Genomic DNA, 18,614 nt, shown 5'->3' with positions numbered 1-18,614 from the left:
TCCACTGCTTTGATTATCTCTATTCTATGAAGTGTCTGTCCTATAATGAAAAGGCGCCCGCGAAAGAAAATTCCACAAACTTGTTTATCTATTTTGTGCTTTTGTTACATTTTAACTGGAGTTTTATTTTGTGTCCGATGCACTCAGGGTGTTGTTACAAATTGTTTGCGGCGTGCATCACGAGCAAAGTGATTGTAGCATATAATTTCACTTCCCCTAGCTGTGAGAACCATGTCATGTTCATGGACTGACTTGGCATTGCTGTAGCACAGCTGAATATCCTGTCAGCAGACTACCAAAGGTTTCCCTAAATTCTTATGACAACTCCAGCTCCATAACCAGCCATAGCCTAGCCAGTTGGCTAATCTTTTAAATACGGGGTAGCAACAACAGATAACATAGCTAGAAAAAGATTAGCATGCTAGCTAGCTACACTGACAGCAGTCAGTGCCCTGCATGTTGTTATTTCTCCACTCCACGTGGAAATCACCACAACGTTCCCACCCCCAATTTGGGAATATGTATTAGCTGCCTGTGTCATTTTTCGGAGGTGGAACCTAAACAAGAATTTCCGCTATAGGACAGGGATTAAGTTGAAATAGGGGCGGCATTGCACTCTGGTGGGGGCCTTTAAGGCAAAATTCCTACAATTCTACACATTTCACCATAACTTATGCCATGTTAATATGATATCTAAGTGAGAATGACTAACAAAATCAATGGGGGCCCCCTTGAGGTCAGGGCCCCCGCCTGCCCTGTCGGTATTCGGACCCTGATAACTACAAGTTTAGATAGCTGGCTATACTAACTACGAATTAAAAAATGTACATGGCTAATTGTCAGCTAATTGAGTGACTGGCATAAAAAGAGAGAAACTACTATTGCACAACCACATTTCGAAATTGCACCTTGTGTATTTTACTATTCTAACTCTCAGTAGTAAGTTGAGACCCCGACTGGGCACCTCCAGACGGGGCCCTTTAAGCGACCGCTTGGAGCCGACCCTGATTGTAAATCAATCAACCAAGAAGTTGGCTGCCTACGCTATTGATCTGTATTGATCTCACTATATTTCCTGTAATGCTGGCTGTGGTAGAGACACTGTAGGACAAGCTCTCCAACCTTGTTCCTGGAGAGCAACCCTCCTTTAGGTATTCACTTCATCTCCAGTTGTAACTAACCCGATTCAGCTCATCAACCAGCTAATTATTAGAATCAGGTGCGCTGGATTAGTGTTGGAGTAAAAGACCTACAGGACGGTAACGCTCTAGGAACAGGGTTGGAGAGCCCTGCTGTAGGAGGTGTCTATGTTACGGAGAATATTGTTTAATGTGTTGATTAATGATTGAAATGGATTGATATGTGACTAAGACTTGGAGTATACGTGACAGAAATTCATAGCAGACTTGTATACAGTAGCAAATTATATGAGGGGCGAACTATTTGGTAATTGTTGGGGGGAAATCAGACCATTTAGTCCCAGCTGATTCTTCACGCCTTTCACACAGATTGAGAAATTATAAGGAATGTGTTCAGTGGTGTAAAGTACATTAGTAAATTTGGGCTCCCGAGTGGCGCAGAGGTCTAAGGCACTGCATCTCAGTGCTTGAGGTGTCACTACAGACACTCTGTTTCAAAACAATGATTGGGACTCCCATAGGGCAGTGCACAATTGGCCCAGCGTTGTCTAGTTTTGACTGGTCGTTGAAAATAAGAATTTGTTCTTAACTGACTTTCTTAGTTTAAAAAAGGTTAACTGTAAAGTAAAAGTACTATTTAAGTAATTTTTGGCCGGTATCTGTACTTTACTTTATTTGTACTTTATTTTAGTCGTTTTCTATTAAGGTTATTTTTACTTTTACTCAAGTATGACAATTGTGCACTTTTTTTAACCTCTGAATGTGTTCCATTTATGAAGTCATAAATGTGCTATAGACATCCCCTTATAATGTAAGCTGCCCCTTTAAATGAGAAGAAAAAACAAGTTGTTACCCAGCAGCCATTTTTAGTTGAGGGATCACACACAGTAGCTGCGTCAAAAGTTGTTTTTGAACAACTGGATTGAATATTGTAAGTGATCATTGTATACGTTATGGCAACATTTCTATAAACGGTATTTTAGACTTGTAGTGTTTTTCTAGACTACAATAGAAGTTGATGCTTATCAAGTTTGTTTACATTGTTTCGTGGAGTTTAACGGTAGGCATTCATGAGACAAGTCAAATGAGCCTTTAAAAGCAGTTCGAAATCCTGCCTTAATAATAATATTGTTTATCATCATTGCCATGCATGAAACTACTATCATCTTTAAATAAATAACCCAATTTTGTAATGAGGTGATTTTAGTTTTTCCTTCTTTGGGAGTATGGTGTGGCGATGAACGATTGCAACATTGTTTCACAGGACGTGGGAAACCAGCATTTCTGCTATTAACTGCGCGCTTCATCCTCTAACAATGCAATAAGGAAATTCGCTCTCATAGGCGTCACCTGAAGTCTTAGCTATTGTGGATGAACCTTACACTCCATTTCTAATGTAGCTTTCTGGATGAAAAGGGACATTCCCTAATAAGGAAATCCAGTACACTCATACATTGTCTCGATTGTTCTAAATACTATTCTTCATCTAATTTACATTGGCTTTGACATATCAATTAGCCATACAGTTATAGATTATTTATCATCAATTTACTATGCTACCTATTAACCCATTAAAAACACATTATAAACCGTCTGCTACTTGTCAAGTACACTAGTGATAGCGTTATTATTGTGTATCTTGGATACTCTCAGATGACAAGAGGCCATAAAAAAGAGTGTTTTGGTAGGGGGCTAGCCATATTAGTTTATGGGGGCTAGGGGTTCGTTTGGGATGGTGTGTAATTCAAATGAATGGCAAATTCTTCACTTCATGAGTTACTCCATTATTTGTCCCATGAAGAGAGTTCTTGAAAAATAGATTGTATCTCAATGACACTAACCTGGATAAAGGTTAAATAAAACTGAATTGGAATTGACCCTAATCCTGCATGTTGTCCTAAAACTGCCTTATTGTCCTAATCTACTGTGCAAGTCCCTGCTCTGCACTGATCTCCCCTGTGTGCTTCCCTCATAGAGTCAAGATGAATGAGGACGTGTTTGAGGTCCCTGAGGGGACAGAGTACCGTTATCTGGTACAAGAGGAAGGAGAGGAGGAGGTGCAGTATGTGCGTCGCAGACACTACGTCAGCCCATTCCTGGTCCTGTCCAGACGCTGCATCTTCCTCGTCTGCCTGGGAGTGCTATCCCTGCTCACCTTGGCTGGGTACCTGGCCTACGTGGCCCAGACTCTGCCCCCTGGCTCTGCCCAGGTCACTACTGACTGTGGAGAGTTCCAGGGGAGACAGGTGGGTTGATGTCTGCACATTGTTGGTGGAAAGAGTACAAATAGAACAACGATCAAATCAAACTTTATTTATAAAAACAACAATATTCAGCTTTACAAAAAAAAAAAAAACTATGTTCAGCCATATTGAACATTTTGAACCAACTGTACTGTATGGTTTCTCCTCCATATGCCTACAATGTAAAGAGCATCGAGACCTAATAGAACAGGGATCATCAATTAGATTCAGCCGCAGGCTGTTTATTTTTTTTATTCAGCAGATGGTCACAGGGCTGGAATATAATTACAAATCATTTGTAAACTGCAAATTGACCGCAAGAAGCCCAAACGGATATAATATTTGACTAAAACATAATTATTTCAAACCTTGCTTACATTTGTATACGATCACATACACTCAGTGGCCAGGTTATTAGGTACACCACCCCGTTCACGATAATGGTTAGCTCCTACAGACAGTGAGTCTCGTGGCCGTGGCTTACTATATGAAGCAGGCAGACAGGCATCGAGGCATTCAGTTACTGTTCGGTTGAGCATTAGAATGGGTAAAACGAGTGAAGGATGCCAGGCACACCGGTTCCAGTATCTCAGAAATGGCCCGGCCTCCTGGGCTTGTCACGCACCACAGTGTCTAGGGTAACGCAGAGAATGGTGCGAAAAACTAAAAACATCTAGTCAGTGGCAGTCATGTGTGCGAAAACAGCTTGTTGATGAGAGAAGTCGAAGCGGGCCACAAACAGGCAAATAACGGCACCATACAAAAATAGTGTGCAGAACAGCAACTCAGAACGCACAGGGTCATCTGATCCAGCTGCAGCAAGGCCACAGATGTTTAGCTTCAATCCTATGCAACATATACAGTACACTCAGTGGTCCGATTGACCGTTAGAATGGGCAAAACTAGTGACTTAAGCAACTTTGAGCGTGATATGATCGTCGGTGCCAGGCGCGTCGGATCCAGTATCTCAGAAACGGCCGGCCTCCTGGGCTTTTCAAGCACGACAGTGTCTAGGGTTTACCGAGAATAGTACGACAAACAAAAAAACAGTCAGTGGCAGTCCTGTAGGCGAAAACAGCGCGTTGATGAGAGGTCAAAGGAGAATGGCAAGATCATGCAAGATAACAAGCGGGCCACAAACAGGCAAATAACGGAGCAGAACGGCATCTCGGAACGCACAACTCGCCAGTTCCTGTCACGCTTGGGCTATTGCGGAAGACAGCCACACTGTGTTCCACTCCTACCAGCTAAAAACAAGAAGAAGCATCTCCAGTGGGGAGGCACTGGACAATTAAGGAATGGAAAAACATTGCCTGGTCCGACGAATCCCGGATTCCTGTTGCGTCGTAATGATGGCAGAGTCAGGATTTGGTGTAAGCAGCATGAGTCCATGGCCCCATCCATCCTGGTGTCAACGGTACAGGCTGGTTGCGGTGGTGTATTGATGTGGGGAATGTTTTCCTGGCACATGTTAGGTCCCTTGATACCAATTGACCAAAGAACATTTCCGACACCTTGTATAATCCACGCCCCGAAGATGTCAGGCTGTTCTGGAGGAAAAGGGGGGTCTGACCCGAGATGGGTGTACCTAATAAACGGTCCACTGAGTGTATATCTCTATTATGCATGGGAATACTTTGAAACAGATTTCCAAAATTAAAATCAATTGGAGCTGATTTGCTGGTATTTTTTTACAGTCATTTATGTCCAACAATAAAATTAGAATAAGCAAGATCACTGCCAGTTGGGGAACCCTGTAATAGAAGATGGTAAAGGATTAATGCGCTTGTCTAGTAAACAGGAGATCCTGAGTTCGAATCTCAGCAGAGCCTTTTCAAGCAGTTCATTGAACACATTGATGGAAAAGGTCAGAGTGGAGGGCTCTCTGTTTTTGTCAACCAATTGGTTAACAGAATTAGGAGTGTTGAGAGGAGAGAAGACGTGAGGAGGATGCAATTGAGATATTCCAAATTCACGGAATAAGACAACTATTTGAAAGAATTACAACGTACCAACTGTCTGAAGTTCAACAGGTTCTTCAGTTTATTCATTTCGAGCACTAAATGAAAAGAGTTTAGCCAGCTTGTACACCTCTCTGTCAGAGCATGAGTAGTCTCAACAAGCAATCTCTGTTAGCTTGCCGTGATCGTATAGTGGTTAGTACTCTGTGTTGTGGCCGCAGCAACCCCAGTTCGAATCCGGGTCACGGCACTTTGTTGCCTTTTCGAAAGGGTTGTATTTTGATTGAGTTGGAACTTACTGTGTGAGCTAAGAAACTCCCCGAAACGACCAAAATTATGAAGAAATAGTGTATGATTCTGAATGTTTACTCATATCTCGCGACACACCTATCACATGTTAATGCCCACTTTGGGTCCCAAACCGTAGTTTAAGAATCAATGTCAGAGGATCATGAGTTTATTCAGCTCGAGACCCAAATAAAAAATGTACTGTCCTCGAATGACCCAAATTAAGAAGAAATAGTATGTGACTACAAATGTTTACTGATATCTCGCTGCCCACCTCTCACATACTCAGGCCCACTTTGGGTCCCAAAACATAGCATAAGAAACCCTGTTGCTAGACAATTGAAGGTGTCCATATCGATTCCAAAATTAGTAAATAACATCTGTTTTGTGATGTGATTTTGCAAGACAGAGATATGGGTTAAATGAACGAGACTGGTTTGACATAAATACGTGTGGCGGTGACCTTACCTGCATCAGATGTGATGTCTATGGGCGCTGTGGCTTAGTTGGTTAAAGCGCCTGTCTAGTAAACAGGAGATCCTGAGTTCGAATCTCAGCAGAGCCTTTTCAAGCAGTTCATTGAACACATTGATGGAAAAGGTCAGAGTGGAGGGCACTCAGCTATTCTCAACCAATGGTTAACAGAATTAGGAGTGTTGAGAGGAGAGAAGACTTGAGGAGGGTGCAATTTAGATATTCCAAATTCACGGAAAAGGATAACTTTTTGAATGAATTACAACGTACCAACTGTCTGAAGTTCAACTGGTTTTTCAGTTTATTCATTTTGAGCGCTAAATGAAAAGAGTTTAGCCAGCTTGTACACCTCTCTGTCAGAGCATGAGTAGGCTCTACAAGCAATCTCTGTTAACTTGCCGTGATTGTATAGTGGTTAGTACTCTGCGTTGTGGCTGCAGCAACCCCGGTTCGAATCCGGGGCATGGCACCTCATTGCTATTTCGAAAAGGTTGTAATTTTGATTGAGTTGAAACTGACTGTGTGAGCTAAGAAACTCTACGAAACGACCAAAATGATGAAGAAATAGTGTATGATTCTGAATGTTTACTTATATCTCGCGACACACCTATCACATGTTAACCTGTTGAGGACAGACGTTCCGCTAGCGGAACCCCTAGCCAACAGCATCGCACGGCGCGAAATACAAAACCAACTCAATTACCACAATAAAATTTTCTCAAACAATCAACTATTTTACACCATTTTAAAGATAAGACTCTCGTTAATCTAACCACATTGTCAGATTTCAAAAAGGCTTTACAGCAAAAGCAAAACATTAGATTATGTTAGGAGAGTACATAGTCACAAATAATCACACAGCCATTTTCCAAGCAAGCATATATGTCACATAAACCCAAACCACAGCTAAATGCAGCACTAACCTTTGAAGATCTTCATCAGATGACACTCCTAGGACATTATGTTATACAATACATGCATGTTTTGTTCAATCAAGTTCATATTTATATAAAAAAAACAGCTTTTTACATTAGTATGTGATGTTCAGAACTAGCATACCCACCGCAAACTTCCGGTGAATTTACTAAATTACTCATGATAAACGTTCACAAAATACATAACAATTATTTTAAGAATTATAGATTCAGAACTCCTTTATGCAATCGCGGTGTCAGATTTTAAAATAGCTTTTCGGCGAAAGCACATTTTGCAATATTCTGAGTACATAGCTCGGCCATCACGGCTAGCTATTTTGACACCCACCAAGTTTGGCACAACCTAAACTCAGAATTACTATTAGAAAAATTGGATTACCTTTGCTGTTCTTCATCAGAATGCACTCCCAGGACTTCTACTTCAACAACAAATGTTGTTTTGGTTCCAAACAATCCATAGTTATATTCAAATAGCTCTGTTTTGTTCGTGCGTTCAGGTCACTATCCGAAGGGTGACGCGCGAGCGCATTTCGTGACATAAAATTTCAAAATATTCCATTACCGTACTTAGAAGCATGTCAAACGCTGTTTAAAATCAATTTTTATGCTATTTCTCTCGTAAAATAGCGATAATATTCCAACCGGGCAACGTTGTATTCATTCAACGGCTGAAAGAAAAAAATGGAGTAGACTTGTGACCGCGCATCTCCAGTGTCACTGTGCCCAGGCTGACCACATACAAATTCTGCTGCTGTTCTTTGCCCAGAGACAGCAGACACCCCATTCCACTTTCTGGCGGCTTTAGAGAGCCAATGGAAGCCTTAGAAAATGTCACGTTACAGCACAGATGCTGTATTTTCGATAGAGATGCAACAGAAGGACAACAAATTGTCAGACAGGGCACTTCCTGTATGGAATCTTCTCAGGTTTTGGCCTGCCATATGAGTTCTGTTATACTCACAGACACCATTCAAACAGTTTTAGAAACTTTAGAGTATTTTCTATCCAAATCTATTAATTATATGCATATTCTAGTTTCTATGCAGGAGTAGTAACCAGATTAAATCGGGTACGTTTTTTTATCCGGCCGTGAAAATACTGCCCCCTTTCCCAAAGAAATTAATGCCCACTTTGGGTCCCAAACGATAGTTTAAGAATCCATGTCAGAGGATCTTGAGTTTATTCAGCTCGAGACCCAAATGAAAAATGTACTGTCCTCGAATGACCCAAATTAAGAATAAATAGTATGTGACTACAAATGTTTACTGATATCTCGCTGCCCACCTCTCACATACTCAGGCCCACTTTGGGTCCCAAAACATAGCATAAGAAACCCTGTTGCTAGACAATTGAAGGTGTCCATATCGATTCCAAAATTAGTAAATAACATCTGTTTTGTGATGTGATTTTGCAAGACAGAGATATGGGATAAATGAACGAGACTGGTTTGACTTAAATACGTGTGGCGGTGACCTTACCTGCATCAGATGTGATGTCTATGGGCGCTGTGACTTAGTTGGTTAAGGAGTGGAATGTTTCAGTAACATGTGCCTTGACCATGTGGGCTTATACGGAATTACCTCCAGTGAACACTCATAGTTAATGAAATACTATTGGTCGTCTTTATCATTGCAGAGGAATGGGGCCTACTCGTTCAAGGGCCTCCCCTACGCTGCTCCCCCCATTGGGGAACGTCGCTGGGCCCCGCCAGCCAAACCCTGGTGTGGGAACGGGGTGGGGGATGCCACCCGCTTCCGCAGCAAGTGTCCCCAGGTGCAGCCGCTCTCCGACACGGGGAAGGTGATGGGCCAGGAGAGCTGCCTCTTCCTGAACGTGTGGACCCCCACCCTGTGCCCCGACGCTGCCCTACCTGTCATGGTCTGGATCCATGGGGGCTACCTTCACATGCTTAGTGGAGGAGAGGAGGGCTACTCGCCCACAGAGGAGCTGGCAGCCCAGACAGGGATGGTCTATGTCAGCTTTAACTACAGGCTCAACGCATTTGGGTTCATGGCCCTGGAGCTACTGAGGGAGGGCTCCCCCACCAATACCTCTGGTCAGTCTCTAGCAGTTGGCACATCAAAGTTTTTACAGTACTGCCAAACGAGATCTTGATGTCTCAAGCAGTTTCACACGACATAGATCATGTTGTATTTAAGATATGATAATAGGAAGGTTTTAATCTTTTAACAAGCTATTTCTAACACCAACAGAGTGATGAAATATTCATGATGTTTATGTTTGCTCTCTCAGTGACGTTGTTTAAAATTGTGTATCTATTTAATGAGCTTTAATGTGATTTGGATAACTGGAGGTGATATACAGTGCATTCGAAAAGTTTTCAGACCCCTGGACTTTTTCTACATTTTGTTACGTTACGGCCTTCTTCTAAAATGTATTAAATTGTTTTATTTTCCATCAATCTACACACAATACCCCATAATGACAAAGGAAAAACATTTTTTTTACATTTCTGTGAAATATCACATTTACATAAGGATTCAGACCCTTTACTCAGTACTTTTTTGAAGCGATTACAGCCTCGAGTCTTCTTGGGTATGACGTTACAAGCTTGGCACACCTGTATTTGGGGAGTTTCTCCCATTCTTCTCTGCAGATCTTCTCAAGCTCTGTCAGGTTTGATGGGGAGCGTCGTTGCGCAGCTATTTTCAGGTCTCTCCAGAGATGTTCAATCGGGCTCTGGCTGGGCCACTCAAGGACATTCAGAGACATTCAGACCCAAAGCCATTCCTGCATTGTCTTGGCTGTGTGCTTAGGGTCGTTGTCATGTTGGAAGGTGAACCTTCACCCCAGTCTGAGGTCCTTAGCGCTCTGGAGCAGGTTTTCATCGAGGCTCTCTCTGTACTTTTCTCCGTTCATCTTTCCCTCGATCCTGACGCTGAAAAACATCCACACAGCATGATGCTGCCACCACAATGCTTCACTGTAGGGATGATATTGACCAGGTGATGAACGGTGTCTGGTTTCCTCCAGACATGACGCTAGGCATTCAGGCCAAAGAGTTCAATCTTGGTTTCATCAGACCAGAGAATCTTGTTTCTTATGGTGTGAGAGTCCTTTAGGCGCTTTTTGGCAAACTCCAAATGTGCTGTCATGTGCCTTTTACTGAGGAGTGGCTTCTGTCTGGCCACTCTACCATAAAGCCTGATTGGTGGAGTGCTGCAGAGATGGTTGTCTTTCTGGAAGGTTCTCCCATCTCCACAGAGGAGCTCTGTTAGAGTGACCTTTGGGTTCTTGGTCACCTCCCTGACCAAGGCCCTTCTCCCCCGATTGCTCAGTTTGGCCGACGGCCAGCGCTAGGAAGAGCCTTGGTGGTTCCAAACTTCTTCCATGTAAGAATGATGGAGGCCACTGTGTTCTTGGGGATCTTCAATGCTGCAGACATTTTTTGGTACCTTTCCCCAGATCTGTGCCTTGACACAATCCTGTCTCGGAGCTCTACGGACAATTCCTTCGACCTCATGGCTTGTTTTTCGCTCTGACTTGCACTGTCAACTGTGGGACCTTATATAGACAGTTGTGTGCCTTTCCAAATCATGTCCAATCAATTGAATTTACCACAGGTGGACTCCAATCAAGCTGTAGAAACATCTCAGGGATGATCAATGGAAACAGGATGCACCTGAGCTAAATTTCGACTCTCATAGCTAAAGGTCTGAATACTTATGAAAATAAGTTATTTCTGTTTTTATTTATAATAAATTAGCAAAAATGTCTAAAAACCTGTTTTTGCTTTGTCATTATGGGGTATTGCCTGGAGATTGAAGAGAGAAAAAAAAGATTTAATCCATTTTAGAATAAAGGCTATAACGTAATTAAATGGGGGAAAAGTGAAGGTGTCTGAATACTTTCCCAATGCAATCTATTTGTCTTATCTCCGCTGCTTGGTAAAAAGTTTATATTTTTCTTTCTCATGGTCACTACACCATTTATGCTTTACACACACACACACACACACACACACACACACACACACACACACACACACACACACACACACACACACACACATACAGCTTGATATGGAACAACCCATAAAATCGCATAAAGCCATTGTTTTCAACACTCACATTCACGCACAGTCATTGGCGAGAACAGAAAGGTTCTATATCTGAATACCTCCTATTTCCCTTCTGATCTGAAAGGGTTCAGGGTATTGACACCAGGAACCTTTAGGTACACTAGGCTAGATGGAACTTCTGAAAATAGGAACTAGGACATATGAAAACGAGGCCACATCAAAGCGGTATTTCGACGTGAATTTGATCTCTAATTGGTTTCCCCCCCAGGAAACTATGGCTTCATGGACCAGATCGCTGCTCTGCAGTGGGTCCAGAGGAACATCAAGGTGTTTGGAGGAGACCCCAGTAAAGTCACCATATTTGGTCAAAGCTCAGGTAATAAATACCAGCTATTATAAGCCTCTATGGGCTACATGAGTGTACTGTCAATGAAGTATGATTGAACATTTAATTAGTGTGCACCTTTTTCTTTTTGTTATAATACAACCATTTTTACCGAACATTTAAAAGGATGAAAACAAAATATGCTACTTTATGTTAGCATGTGCTTGTAGCAGTATAGTTGGCTGAAGGAATGAACACAGCTTCCTTAACTGCTTTTAGAATTTCCCCTCATTGTCTACTCTCTTCCCATCACCTTTCAACACACACACACACACACAGGTGGGACGTCGGTGTGGACTCTGATGATGTCTCCGCTGGCAAAGGGTCTGTTTCGTGCAGCGGTGGATATGAGCGGCTCCTATGAGTATAACGCATCACTGGAGAAGGCAGAGGCAGACAACCTGCTATTCCTGAACAAGACTGGCTGCAATGACCTGGCCTGCCTCCGGAAGCTCTCCACCACACTGATACTACGGGTACAGACAGTACGACAACGTAAACTGTCAAATCTGCCTTAGGGAGATATGGGCTTCATGTGGGTCTCTCTCTTTATCTCTCTCCACTCCGCTCCAGGCCATCCCATGGAAGGAGTACCCGTCGTGGGGGGCAGATGATCTGATGGACCTGCCCACTAAGGACAGCTTCGTGGGTCCCGTAGCAGTGGTGGACGGGCATGTCCTCCCAGCCCCTCCCTTTGAGATGTGGGAGAAAGGAGGAGTCTTCAACGATGTTCCATTCCTCATAGGGACCACTGAGCAGGAGACTGACTTTTTGTAAGTATTATGCGTGGTCTGAAAAAAATTATTATCTACAGAAGCTGTCCTAGAAATACACAATTCATTTTGTAATCGTGTGTGTGTGTGTGTGTGTGTGTGTGTGTGTGTGTGTGTGTGCGTGCGCGTGCGCGTGCGCGTGTGTGTGCGTGTTTGTGTGTGTGCACTTTAGCCCACCGTATGAGAATATCTCCATGTGGACATGGGGAGACTACGGGTGGTTTGTGACAGGTGAGAATAAGAATACGGTAACCTCGGGGTCAATATCGATCAATCTGTAAAATGCCTTATTTAGATTTGATTTTATTGTTCTCCAAGGAGGAAATTCATCTCCACATTATCAAACATCGCAGACCTGTAAGAGATTTTTTTTTAAACACACAACAAAAAAAAACAGACATTAACAGGTAGACAGACAGAAAACTAAGACCGAACATAAAACAGTGATTACATCATAGTCCATTGAGCTGTTGAGGAAGTTTATGGCTATGGGAAAGTAGCTCCAGCTAAACTGGGCCTTCTTATCTCCCTCATCACTTGTGGCCACTGAAACCCAGCATCAACTCTTTTCTCCAAAACCCGTCTCTCATATTTTCAACCCTGCCGCTTTTTACAGTCTATTCCTGCTACCATATTGCCCTTTTCCCAAAGCCTCTCGTCTGTGTCCCACACAGATAAACTGAGCCCCTTCAGCGAGGGTCTTCCTAAGGAGGCGTTGGATCTGTACCCAAGCTCGGCCCTGTGCCCCACTCCTGACCGCTGCCCAGAGAGGGCCTACACCACGATGGTGTCGGACATGAGGGTCACCTGCCCAAACAATGACCTGGCCAAGAGGGCTGCAGGTAGGCTACGCTGACAGCCAGGAGATTCACGTGAGCCAATGGGTTAGCATTCACTCTATGATAATGGACAGCATTTTTTTGTTGTTGAATGGTCTCTTTAGAGAGAGAGGTAGTTGTTCAGAGAAGACAGCGATTAGAATGGTCTCTAGAGAGAGGTAGTTGTTCAGAGAAGACACCTATTAGAATGGTCTCTAGAGAGAGGTAGTTGTTCAGAGAAGACACCTATTAGAATGGTCTCTAGAGCGAGGTAGTTGTTCAGAGAAGACACCTATTAGAATGGTCTCTAGAGAGAGGTAGTTGTTCAGAGAAGACACCTATTAGAATGGTCTCTAGAGCGAGGTAGTTGTTCAGAGAAGACACCAATTAGAATGGTCTCTAGAGAGAGGTAGTTGTTCAGAGAAGACACCTATTAGAATGGTCTCTAGAGAGAGGTAGTTGTTCAGAGAAGACACCTATTAGAATGGTCTCGAGCGAGGTAGTTGTTCAGAGAAGACACCAATTAGAATGGTCTCTAGAGAGAGGTAGTTGTTCAGAGAAGACACCTATTAGAATGGTCTCTAGAGAGAGGTAGTTGTTCAGAGAAAACACCTATTAGAATGGTCTCTAGAGAGAGGTAGTTGTTCAGAGAAGACACCAATTAGAATGGTCTCTAGAGAGAGGTAGTTGTTCAGAGAAGACACCAATTAGAATGGTCTCTAGAGAGAGGTAGTTGTTCAGAGAAAACACCTATTAGAATGGTCTCTAGAGAGAGGTAGTTGTTCAGAGAAAACACCTATTAGAATGGTCTCTAGAGAGAGGTAGTTGTTCAGAGAAAACACCTATTAGAATGCTTTGGAAGTGCCTCCTGTCCACCCTTCACTGATGTAATCACTCATCTGTTAGTGAACAGTAGTGATAGGATAGAGTTTTGAACTGCTTGTGTGTGTGCGTGTGTTTGTTTTGTGTGTGTGTGTTTGTTCCCAGCGGCCCTCCACAGTCCTGTGTATCGGTACGTGGTGACACACACTCCATCTCGTGCCGTCAACTCCTCAGAGGGTCTGTGGTCGTTCCCCAGCCGGTTCTCTTTCCACGGCCTGGACTCTTTCGCCTTCTTCGGGGGTCTAGAGAAACTGTTGGGGGGACCGCTCTCCGCCCAGGACACTGCCTTCCAGAAGCTCCTCACAGAGCACCTCGTCCACTTCGCTAAGGAGGGTGAGAGAGGGGCAGGGGCAGGAACACAAACACCTCTTCTAGATTGGTTGAACTCAGTGTTCATTCAGCTCAGACCATTGGAATTAGACATTTACCACATACCTTTCCTCATCTCTCTATCCCTCACCTCCTCTCTTCTGTTTTCTCCATCCCTCATCTCTTTTCCTCATATCTCTATCCCTCTCCTCTCTTCTGTTCGCTCTATCCCTCATCTCTCTTTCTGTTCTCTCCACCCCCCCATCTCTTCTTCTGTTCTTTCCATCCCTCTCTCCTCCTCTACTGCAGGTAAGATGCCGGAGCAGTGGTCAGAGTACCCAGCAGCCACTGCTCTCCTGAACCATACCCTCTCTGTGGTCCATGATTACTCTGCTGAGCGCTGCCAACTGTGGGAGAAGAACGGCTTCTACCCCTACGCCTGGGTCAACTGACCCCTCACCCATAACTCCTACTGCACAGGACTGAATCCTACACCTGGGTCACCTAGGTTACAGTATCTACCCCTAGAACGATTGAACAACTGTCTAGAACAATGGGAACATGTGAAGAAAGATGGAAACCATGAAGACCAAAATTAAGGATGTTAGTACTGAATCTGTTCTGTGACTGTGGTGAAATGTAGATGCATTGTGGGAGTTTTGGTGTGTACAGTATTTTGCCTTTAGGTTTGTTCAAGGATAAAGTATCAGATTTAGAGAAAAGGGAAGAATATGTTGGTATGCAAGAAGATAATGGTAATTTTTATATTTCTGCTCTGTTTTGTGGTAGAGATGACTGTGAGAATGTTGAAAGAGGAGACATTATTGTGATGTGTTATCATTATTGATACTTTTAGCTACCGTTACTTGCACTAAGATTTTAAATGTAGATGCATACTCTTTACTTTTTATGGAAATCTGTTGTGTATATGTCGTACATGTATGCAATGAGGAAACATTTATTATCAAGGGCTTTTATGCTGTAGCCTATGTTATGTTTCTCTATTCTTCTTTTTCCATAATGTGTCTCTGTGTGGTGGATATTCAACCAGACAGAAACAGCTAGGAAGCTTTTTCTGCACGCATAGACTGTGTCACCACCGAATCATCTTCGTTCGACTTGACAACACACCGTTTTTTTTCCTACTCCAAGCCTCATTAACTCAACGTAACACACTCTGTCTTTTCTTCAGCATCTCCGACAGCCCCGACTTCATTGGGAACAAGGGATGGTGCGCTTGTTCTTTATGTGTGAAGAGAGCGATGAAAGCCTGTGGATGACAGAGAGAGCACATGGAAGTGTTTACTTGTGTAATTAGTGTTTAGAGTTGCTCCAATCAAAAGCTCTCGTGCTCTGTCTTTTCTCCTGTCAAACAGACAGGGAGTTATATCTGTTGCTGTCTTATTGATCATTTCTACTTTTGTTCCACTATGTGCGCTATGATAGGCACTTATTTCAACGTTACATTTTTCTTAGTTTTTTTACTCAGGTAATCTGTTTTATAATGCCATGACCTAAAATTACAGGTCATTCACACGCACTATTACAAATAATAAAACACACAAAGAATTAAGGATTTCAGTCTTTTTTCAAAATATATATTTCAAATATACAGTATGTTTCATAGCCTAGAATCAAGTTCAAGCCCATCTTTATTATCCCAAGGTGAAACTTTGTTTGAAGGCAGGGGCAATACAACATACAATCAAAGTAGAATACAATTAAAAGTTAAAAGCAGGGTTTCTCGGGTGGCGCATCCAGCTAAGGCGTGTGCAGGAGGTGCCCTTTGGACTGGGTTTGAATCAACACCTTGCCATGGCAGGGAGTTTCCTGTGGGTGGGGCATTCATTGGTTGAGCACCGCCAGGTGAATAACGCAGGGCACTAGCAACCCCTGTGGCAGCCAGATGACTGTGGTTGTCTGCAGGGTTGTGTAGTTTTGGGACACTTTTCAATAAATTTCTATACGTCATGGTGGGTATAGATTTCAGCGCGGGTGCACGCTGTCGAGAACGAGACGATCGAGCACTAGCTCAAATCCGGATCGTGGAATCTATTCAAAACACAGCTAAACCATGGTTAAGGTTAGGAAAATGGTTAGGGTTAATGAAAATGCAATCCTAACTTACTACGAAAATCCCTTTGTATTGAAGTGGCGTGAAAAGATACTGTATTCTTTATATACTCTATTCTATTCTACTGTATTTTAGTCAATGCCACTCCGACATTGCTCATCCTAATATTTATATATTTCTTAATTCCATTATTTTTCTTTTAGATGTGTATATTGTTGTGAATTGTTAGATACAACTGCATTGTTGGAGCTAGAAACACAAGCAATTTGCTACACCTGCAATAACATCAGCTAAATATGTGTGTTTGACCAATAAAATTTGATTTGAGTTGTCCCTGCTAAAGTAAATCATAGATTACCTAGAGTAAGGTTATCTAAGCCGAACGACAGCAATAGATGTTACCGTTTCATCAAGGAGCCATAAAGATGAAGTAAACAAATGTCATCACTGAATTCACGTTATGTTTACTATTTCAGGTAGTCACAGAGAATAGAAACTAAACAAATTATTTTATATTCTAATTTGGCATTGTTTAAAGTTGAGGCATATTCACGCAAAGTATTGGAACTGGGTGTATAAGTATGCCTCTGGGATAATATGGTAAAGTTGGCCTCGTGTATCATGAAGATAGTGTCACAGGGGTCATGATATGGAGACCAAGGCGCAGCGTGTAAAGTGCTCATTCTTTTCTTTAATGAATACACCTCAACCAAAAAACAACAAACGATTGATAACAGTCCTGTCAGGTACACAAGACTAAACGGAAACCAACCACCCACAAAACCCAAAGGAAAACAGGCTGCCTAAGTATGGCTTCCAATCAGAGACAATGAAAGACACCTGCCTCTGATTGGAAACCATACTCGGCCAAACCTGGAAAACGAAACATAGAAATAGAAAACTAGAACACATTCCCCTAGAAACAAACAAACCCCAAAACACACAAAACAACCCCCCTGCCACGCCCTTACCATTCTACTATGGCAAATGACCCTTTTCACTGGTCAGGATGTGACAGTACCCCCCCCCCCCCCGAAGGTGCAGACCCCAACAGCACCTCAAACAAAACCTCACAAAAACAACCCCAAACCTAAAGGGAGGGAAGGGAGGGTGGCCACCGTCTACGACGGTGCCTGTGCTCTTGTCACGTCCTGACCAGCAGAGGGAGTAATTGTATTAGTTTTGGTCAGGGCGTGGCAGAGGGTTTGTGTTGTGTATGCATTTCTATGGTCTGTCTAGTTTTCTATGTTTAGGATTGGGTGTTGGACTCTCAATTAGAGGCAGGTGTTTCTAGTTGCCTCTGATTGAGAGTCCTATATAGAGGTGTGTGTTTGGTTGGTTATTTTGTGGGTAGTTGTCTTTGCACTGCTTGTAGTCATAGCCTGCAAATCTGTTAGCGGTCGTTCTTTGTTTATTGTTTTTCCGTGTTCGTTATAATAAATATAATTATGAGCACGCAACCCGCTGCGCCTTGGTCTCTACATTACGACACCTGTGACAGAACTACCCACCACAACAGGACCAAGCAGCGGAGGAAATCTGGCGAGGACCGGGGAACACGGCTGGTAAGGGAGCCCGAGAGGCAGCCCCAAGAATCTTTTTTGGGGGGGCACAAGGGCAGTTTGGCGGGGCGAGAATGGAGCCCCAGGCCAACTCCCCGTACCCTTTTTGTGCAGAGACATACTGGACAGGTCCCGTGCTTTGGGGTGGGTGCTGTGGTGAGGCCTGGTATTTTCAGGCCGGTATGCGCAGTACCAGCGCCCCGCATGTGCCAGGGGAAAGTGGGCATCCAGCCAGTAGGGGTGAGGCCAGCCCTGCGCTCGAGACCGCCAGTGCGCCTCTACGGTCCAGTGTTTCCCGCTACACGCACTAGCCTTGAGGTGCGTGTCTCCAGGCTGGCACGTCCAGTACCAGCCCCACGCATCAGGCTTCTAGTGCGTCAGCCCAGCCTTGCCAGTCTGGAGCCGCCAGAGCCGCCAGCCAGTCTGGAGCCGCCAGAGCCGCCAGCCAGTCTGGAGCCGCCAGAGCCGCCAGCCATTCTGGAGCCGCCAGCCAGTCTGGAGCCGCCAGCCAGGCCGGAGCCAGGGTCAGCAGCCAGGCGAGCGCAGCCAGGGTCGCCCGCCAGCCGGGCGCAGCCAGGGTTGCCCGCCAGTCAGGCGCAGTCAGGGGCACCCACTAGTTCTCCGGAGCAGCCAGGGGCGCCACCTAAGTGGGCGACGCTGAGGGTGGAGCGGGGTCCACGTCCCGCACCTGAGCCGCCTCCAATATAGGTGGGTTGGGGAGGGGGGGTG

The 18,614-nt window shown here is 43.9% G+C and overlaps 1 protein-coding gene and 1 non-coding gene across 2 annotated transcripts; both read left to right on the top strand.

Annotated features, from left to right (window-relative positions):
• The first annotated feature begins 2,022 nt into the window (after window positions 1–2,022).
• si:ch211-71n6.4 (Para-nitrobenzyl esterase) lies at window positions 2,023–15,825 on the top strand. The gene is given in 10 exon segments (NM_001139992.1): window positions 2,023–2,070; window positions 3,115–3,385; window positions 8,676–9,096; window positions 11,351–11,458; window positions 11,747–11,943; window positions 12,041–12,240; window positions 12,413–12,471; window positions 12,915–13,082; window positions 14,046–14,273; window positions 14,559–15,825. Coding segments are annotated over 9 exon segments (1,788 nt in total). The 5' UTR covers window positions 2,023–2,070; window positions 3,115–3,121; the 3' UTR covers window positions 14,702–15,825.
• trnat-agu (transfer RNA threonine (anticodon AGU)) lies at window positions 6,123–6,196 on the top strand. Its single transcript has one exon. It is a non-coding gene; the product is annotated as a tRNA-Thr (tRNA).
• Window positions 15,826–18,614: the final 2,789 nt, after the last annotated feature.

Source organism: Salmo salar, chromosome ssa13 (assembly GCF_905237065.1).
Source record: "Salmo salar chromosome ssa13, Ssal_v3.1, whole genome shotgun sequence".
Taxonomy (NCBI): domain Eukaryota; kingdom Metazoa; phylum Chordata; class Actinopteri; order Salmoniformes; family Salmonidae; genus Salmo; species Salmo salar.
The sequence above is the reverse complement of the archived record's forward strand: the minus strand, read 5'-3'. Positions and strand labels throughout refer to the sequence as shown.